General features: G+C 40.3%; 1 protein-coding gene across 2 annotated transcripts in view; it reads right to left on the bottom strand.

Annotated features, from left to right (window-relative positions):
• Positions 1-5258: 5258 nt before the first annotated feature.
• Positions 5259-8136, bottom strand: part of LOC124515861 (homeobox protein abdominal-A-like) — a 97410-nt gene continuing 94532 nt past the window's right edge. For both annotated transcript variants that reach the window (XM_047084902.1, XM_047084904.1), the window contains one exon: positions 5259-7186. In XM_047084902.1, the coding sequence (XP_046940858.1) occupies positions 6473-7186 (714 nt within the window). In that variant the 3' untranslated portion in view covers positions 5259-6472. The remainder of the gene's footprint in view (positions 7187-8136) is intronic.

Raw genomic sequence — 8136 nt, 5'->3', positions numbered from 1 at the left:
TCTGCTCTGATCTTTATTATTTCTCTTCTTCTGCTGGGTTTAGGCTGCCTTTGCTGTTCTGCTTCTATTTCCTTTAGGTGTGCTGTTAGATTTTGTATTTGGGATTTTTCTTGTTTCTTGAGATAGGCCTGGATTGCAATGTATTTTCCTCTCAGGACTGCCTTTGCTGCGTCCCAAAGCATTTGGATTGTTGTATTTTCATTTTCGTTTGTTTCCATATATTTTTTGATTTCTTCTCTAATTGCCTGGTTGACCCATTCATTCGTTAGTAGGGTGTTCTTTAACCTCCATGCTTTTGGAGGTTTTCCAGACTTTTTCCTGTGGTTGATTTCAAGCTTCATAGCATTGTGGTCTGAAAGTATGCATGGTATAATTTCAATTCTTGTAAACTTATGAAGGGTTGCTTTGTGACCCAGTATATGATCTATCTTGGAGAATGTTCCATGTGCACTCGAGAAGAAAGTATATTCTGTTGCTTTGGGATGCAGAGTTCTAAATATATCTGTCAAGTCCATCTGATCCAATGTATCATTCAGGGCCCTTGTTTCTTTATTGACCGTGTGTCTACATGATCTATCCATTTCTGTAAGTGGGGTGTTAAAGTCCCCTGCAATTACCACATTCTTATCAATAAGGTTGCTTATGTTTATGAGTAATTGTTTTATATATTTGGGGGCTCCAGTATTCGGTGCATAGACATTTATAATTGTTAGCTCTTCCTGATGGATAGACCCTGTAATTATTATATAATGCCCTTCTTCATCTCTTGTTACAGCCTTTAATTTAAAGTCTAGTTTGTCTGATATAAGTATGGCTACTCCAGCTTTCTTTTGGCTTCCAGTAGCATGATAAATAGTTCTCCATCCCCTCACTCTGAATCTAAAGGTGTCCTCAGGTCTAAAATGTGTCTCTTGTAGACAGCAAATAGATGGGTCTTGTTTTTTTATCCATTCTGATACCCTATGTCTTTTGGTTGGCGCATTTAATCCATTTACATTCAGTGTTATTATAGAAAGAGGGTTTAGAGTCATTGTGATGTCTGTATGTTTTATGCTTGTAGTGATGTCTCTGGTACTTTGTCTCACAGGGTCCCCCTTAGGATCTCTTGTAGGGCTGGTTTAGTGGTGACAAATTCCTTCAGTTTTTGTTTGTTTGGGAAGACCTTTATCTCTCCTTCTATTCTAAATGACAGACTTGCTGGATAAAGGATTCTCAGCTGCATATTTTTCCTGTTTAGCACACTGAAAATATCGTGCCAATTCTTTCTGGCCTGCCAAGTTTCAAAAGAGAGATCAGTCACGAGTCTTATATGTCTCCCTTTATATGTGAGGGCACGTTTATCCCTTGCTGCTTTCAGAATTTTCTCTTTATCCTTGTATTTTGCCAGTTTCACTATGATATGTCGTGCAGAAGATCGATTCAAGTTACGTCTGAAGGGAGTTCTCTGTGCCTCTTGGATTTCAATGCCTTTTTCCTTCCCCAGTTCAGGGAAGTTCTCAGCTATAATTTCTTCAAGTACCCCTTCAGCACCTTTCCCTCTCTCTTCCTCCTCTGGGATACCAATTATGAGTATATTATTTCTTTTTAGTGTATCACTTACTTCTCTAATTTTCCCCTCATACTCCTGGATTTTTTTTATCTCTCTTTCTCTCAGCTTCCTCTTTTTCCATAACTTTATCTTCTAGTTCACCTATTCTCTCCTCTGCCTCTTCAATCCGAGCTGTCGTCATTTCCATTTTGTTTTGCATTTCATTTAAAGCGCTTTTCAGCTCCTCGTGACTGTTCCTTAGTCTCTTGATCTCTGTAGCGAGAGATTCTCTGCTGTCTATACTGTTTTCAAGCCCAGCGATTAATTTTATGACTATTATTCTTTTTTTTTTTTTTTTTTTTTTTTTTTTTTTTTTTTAAAATTTTTTTTTTTCAACGTTTTTATTTATTTTTGGGACAGAGAGAGAGACAGAGCATGAACGGGGGAGGGCCAGAGAGAGAGGGAGACACAGAATGGGAAACAGGCTCCAGGCTCTGAGCCATCAGCCCAGAGCCCGACGCGGGGCTCGAACTCACGGACCGCGAGATCGTGACCTGGCTGAAGTCGGACGCTTAACCGACTGCGCCACCCAGGCGCCCCATTATGACTATTATTCTAAATTCACTTTCTGTTATATTATTTAAATCCTTTTTGATCAGTTCATTAGCTGTTGTTATTTCCTGGAGATTCTTCTGAGGGGAATTCTTCCGCTTGGTCATTTTGGATAGTCCCTGGAGTGGTGAGGACCTGCAGGGCACTTCCCCTGTGCTGTGGTGTATAACTAGAATCGGTGGGTGGGGCCGCAGTCAGTCCTGATGTCTGCCCCCAGCCCACCGCTGGGGCCACAGACTGGTGTGTGCCTTCTCTTCCCCTCTCCTAGGGGCGGGATTCACTGTGGGGTGGCGTGGCCTGTCTGGGCTACTTGCACACTGCCAGGCTTGTGGTGCTGGGGATCTGGCGTATTAGCTGGGGTGGGTAGGCAAGGTGCACAGGGGCAGGAGGGGCAGGCTTAGCTCGCTTCTCCTTAGGTGATCCACTTCAGGAGGGGCCCTGTGGCAGCGGGAGGGAGTCAGATCCGCTGCCGGAGGTTTGGCTCCGCAGAAGCACAGAGTTGGGTGTTTGCGTGGAGCGAGCAAGTTCCCTGGCAGGAACTGGTTCCCTTTGGGATTTTGGCTGGGGGATGGGCAGGGGAGATAGCACTGGCGAGCACCTTTGTTCCCCACCAAACTGAGCTCTGTGTCTGGGGGCTCAGCAGCTCTCCCTCCCTTTGTCCTCCAGCCTTCCCGCTTTCCGAGCAGAGCTGTTAACTTATGACCTCCCAGACGCTAAGTCGCGCTTGCTGTCGGAACACACTCTGTCAGTCCGACCCCTCCACTTTTGCAAGCCAGACTCAGGGGCTCTGCTTGGCCGGGGAGCCGCCCCTTTGCCCCGGCTCCCTCCCGCCAGTCCGTGGAGCGCGCACCGCCTCGCCGCCCTTCCTACCCTCTTCCGTGGGCCTCTCGTCTGCCCTTGGCTCCAGAGACTCCGTTCTGCTAATCCTCTGGTGGTTTTCTGGGTTATTTAGGCAGGTGTAGGTGGAATCTAAGTGATCACCAGGACGCGCGGTGAGCCCAGCGTCCTCCTACGCCGCCATCTTCTTCCCTCTCCCGCAAATCAGTTTTCAATAGTAACATTATTTAGAAGACAATGTGTCATGATTTAAAAGCTCTGTAGAAAATTATAATATTGAATCTAAAATTCAGATCTCCAGACAAACTATCTAAGGTGACGAGGGGAAAAAAATCAATACATTTTCTGACAGGTTTCAGGAAGTTTGCTCAGGAAAGGCATCTGGCAAGTTGCATTTTTATTTTAATGTACCTGGGAGTTACTGTCACAGAATAAAGAGATGTGGAAGGGGTAGACTAGAATATAGCTGCAGCAGACACCACAGCTAGCTCACCCAATACCCATGCCAACCCCCTTTCTGTGAGTCTGTACGCTACAGAGACAAAGGTCAGAAACTCCCCTTCCCCCGTTGTCAGTAGCCAGCTGCCTTAGGAGGTTAACATGGTATTTTCTGAGGCAGCTGGCTATAAACTCTCTTCTCTCTTTCGTAACATCCTAGGTGCTGAGTAGCAGGCACGGAGAAGAGGCATTTTTTCCCAAAATTCTCATTTTGTGCTTGGGAGTTTCTCCTGGATAAAACATTCACTCCTGGCCCTGTCACATCTTCTCTGAAGAACGTAGAAGTTCTGTAAACCACATATTACCCTGACATATATCACTTTCTGCTTAAATAAACTAATGTGGATTCTGTGGCCTGACTTTGGGGATTAGGAATAAGAGTAAGGAAGGTTAGGAAAAGTGGCTGTTGCCTTCATTCTAAATGCTTCTGTCTTACTTTATTTTTTGCGATGTGCATGCATTATTTTCAATAGACATTTTTTTTAATTTTAATGTAGTAGTGGGCAAAAGAAATGAGGTCTTTTGTCTAGTTCACAGATTAGCAAGCCCAAATGAGCTGAAAACATGTGCACGGTTCTTCAACTCACCAGTAACCAAAGAAATGTAAGTCAAACTTATGCTATGCCTGTTAAACTGGCATAAATTTGGACGGAACATACCTATTACAGGTTGAGATGTGGAAAAATTCTACTTTCAGGTGGAAGTGTGAAATGTTACAGCCCCTTGAGAAACCAATCTGGAAACGCTGATTAAAATATAGATTAAAAACTTAAATATATATACTCTTCAATTCAGCCAACTCAATCCTAGAAATCTATCCCACAGAAATAAATAAAACCGCCAGAACTTAAAAACTTTTTGTTGTAATTGTTCCTCGTAGTAAACCCTAGTGTTAAAAAAGCAACCAATAGTGATTAAAAAATTGAAGAGATCAGGGTTCACCCACACTATACCTTTTAGAAAAATGGATCACCTATAACAGTTAATATAAGATATGGAGTTCCACAAAATGTGAAGTGAAAAATAACAAGCTCAAGAAAAGTGGGAAGTCACCCCAAATACAGCATATATTTTCCAATCTCTCTGCTTTTTCTCACACTGTCACACTTCTATTTAAAACACCCTTCTTCCCTGACATCAACCTCTTACCTCTGCCTAAAAAGGCTTACCCATGTTGAATATAAATTAGCCTTACCATTTTAGAAGAGCAGTACAAAAATATGATTCAAAATATTCACCCAACAATCTTAAACCTCTGAATTTACAATAAAGAAGTAAATGTAAATGAGGCATATACAAGAAATTATATAATTTAAAAAAAGAAAGAAAGAAAACAATTCAAATGTTTATCACTGGGGGGAACAGGGCTAGTCAAATGATTTATGATTTGTATGCTCCATAATATATTACACAGCCATTAAAAAGGATGATGGAAGTCATATCGATTTGTTAAAAACATGTGGGACTTACTGTGTAAGTGATAGAGGTCACTCAAAGACAAACATGTTATGATTCAATAGCATAAAGTTAGGCGTATTTACCTGGACATATATTCATATTTATTTATAGAGAGATTAAGGATTTCCCAAAATATTTTAACAGTGGTTAAATTTGAATCTTTGAACTTGTGAGATTTGAGCTCATTGTAGTTTCTTGTGTTTTTTTCATTTTTACATACTATTTTAATTTTTACCCAATTATATGTTATATTTTATAAACACAATAGTGCTATTTTCTAAAAGTTCCAAGTTTTAGACTGTCAAATTATGTTTAATAGACTTAATGAAATAATCACTGGCATTTATTGAGCATTTACAATACACTCAGTACATGCTAAGTACTTGTACCTATTTTAACTTACTTGTCTTCACAACAAACTTATTAGTCAAGTACACTTATTATCCAAATTTTATAGTGAGGGAAGTGAAGTATAGAAAGGTTATTTACTTTAGAAATTCAAACTGCGATATTTTTGAATTTTTCTAAACAGTTTGGAAATGACAATGAAAAAAGTTTTGCATTTATCAGCACTCACCCCATTATCTAGAAGAGTCAACTAATCAGGACCCTTTATTCAATCTCTCATTCCCTAAGCCATCTGTTTTTACCATGAAGGTTTAACTCTTTCTGTTCTTATCAATGTGCCCTCTCCCCACTGTATTTTCTGCCACCCTTTGAAGCACAGCTATGGTGAGGCTTTCTAGCATTGGCTATACTCATTTACACGCATCAGTATCTGTGTGGTTATAAAACTATCCTTTACAAGATTTTCCTTCATGCTGTGACACCCAGAAGGCAAAAGAAACATAATAAATGACTCAAAGTTTTAATGCTTAAAGGTTTGTCACATGGGAAAAAAATGCTCAACAAACACAGCAACCCAATACCCATGCACTTCACATTTCAGAGCACGCAATGGATGAGATGTAATTACTGTGGTTAATTGGTTCCTGGTAAAATGTCACTGAGAATAAGAACTCATTAATATATCATTTCAATCACTGGAGACACCAGGTGCTCTTACTCAGGGTCTGCTCCGTGGTATCAGTACTGACATCTTTCTCAGGGTTATTGCCCTCTTCAAAGGAGAAAATATAAACACCAATGTGTATATTATGATTTGGAACGTGTTCTCTACAGTTTCTGTAAAAAGTCATGCAAATTATCCAGCCAGGTAAACTTCTACATAATTCAGGGAGATCCATGTGAGATTTCTGTCTAAAAGCCTGACCTTTACACATTAAGCAGGTGTGAGTTTGACAAATATAAAGGCAGATGAGTAAAAAATACTATCTCTGGCTTGTCTTTATTAATGCTATTTTGGAAAAAAAATGTAATTTATCAGACTGAAAGAAAAGCTGTTACATCAAGATTGTCTCACAGGTCATGTTTCCACATCAGGGAGTTAAATAAGCCCTAGAGATTAAAATAATTCAGGAAAAAGTCCTAAATGTATTCCACCAATTTTTAACATCATCTCTTCTGCTCTCATGTACCTCAGTATCCATATAGCTCCCATATCTCTAAACACTGCATGTTGAAATGAGAATGAGAATGATGATGAAAATAATGAAGGAGAAGAAGGAAGGGGAGGAGGGTAGAAAAAGGGGAGGAGGAGCAGTGGGAAGAGGAGGAGAGGAAGAGAAAGATGATAGTGGTGCTGATGGTAATGATGATAATGGTGGTGGTAGTGATCAAGATGATAGTGATAATGGTGAAGATAATGCTGGTGATGTTGATGATGAAGTGGTGGAGATGATGCTGGCAGTGATGCTGCTGCTGCTGGTGATAAAGATGATGGTGATAATGGTGATGATGCTGTGATGTTGATGATGATGATGGTGACGGTGAAGGTGATGCTGGTGGTGGTGATAGCAATGATGATGCTAGTGATAATGGTAAAGATAATGCTGATGCTGGTGATTGTGGTGGTGATGTCAATGATGATGATGATGGTGGTAGTGGTGGTGGTGATGATGATGAGATAAAGATGATGGTGATAATGGTAATGATGCTGGTGATTTTGGCGATGATGACGATGGTGACAGTGGTGGAGATGCTGGTGGTGGTGGTGGTGGTGGTGGTGATGATGCTTATGCTTATGATGGTGATGGTGGTGAAGGTGATGCTGATGGTGGTGATGTTGGCGATGCTGGTAGGGAGATGATGGGTGCCTTCTTGCATTAGCCACAAGTATGCACTTCTAGGTTCCTAACATGCATGAGGACATTAAAAAGACAGTCATTGGAACTGAAAGAGAAACTACATTTCCACATTAGACATTTCTTCATTTTACTTTCTAATTTAGTTATTATTTTTAGCAACCAATCTCCATATCACCTTCCATGAGAAATACTTCTAACATTTCCAAACTTGTGGGGGATTTTTAGCTAAATATATTCATCCTCAAAAAGGTGGGGGGGAAGGATTTTCTCACCAGAAGACTGAACTTGTCTCTATGTGGAAAAGTTTCTTCCTGAAAAGCATTTGTGCTTTTCACAAAAATGAGTATTTATTAACATGGAAAATTGATTTTGAAATGTTAAGTAAAACAAATCAGCTTACAGAATAGAATGGACAACATGAAAATCACTTTGTTTGGAGATATGACATTAATACATAGTCAACTCTGGGTTGTAGAATGATAGATGATTTTATGTTCTTGGAGTTTTTTGCTTTCCTACATTTTTCCAGACTTTTTTTTTTTTTTTTTTGCAATGAGCATGCGATACTTTTGTGATGAGATAAAAATACTCTTTTAAGCCTCTGCAAAGAAAGAGGACATTTTTTCTGGCTGTAGCTGGAATACTAAAACTGTAAATGGAATGCTTATATGGAGGAAGCAATGAAACCTGAAAATACAGACCTCACTTCTCTGCTAGAGCTGAACTTACAGCAGTAAAAGGGCTCTCAGGGAGAAAAAAAGAAATAACATGAAGTGTTGAAGAGGAAAACACTTGCAAGGGTCAGGGAGAGGTGTCTGAAAGAGGCAGAGTTCATTTCAGCTCAGCAAATACTTATTTATCATCTTCTCCATACCAAGCAGTGAGCTCCACAGCAAGATAGAGAATCCGAGTGTTTAGAGAACCTACAGCCCAGCAGGAGAGAGAGCAGTGGGAGCACCTGACTTCAATGCAGTGGCAAGAGTGTTCTGCATAGGT

The sequence above is a fragment of the Lynx rufus genome, unplaced genomic scaffold (assembly GCF_022079265.1).
Source record: "Lynx rufus isolate CCGP_SWC_20201006 ecotype Redwood Valley unplaced genomic scaffold, mLynRuf1.p SCAF_2, whole genome shotgun sequence".
Lineage (NCBI taxonomy): Eukaryota > Metazoa > Chordata > Mammalia > Carnivora > Felidae > Lynx > Lynx rufus.
Note: the sequence above shows the minus strand (reverse complement) of the source record. Positions and strands in the feature narration are given on the sequence as shown.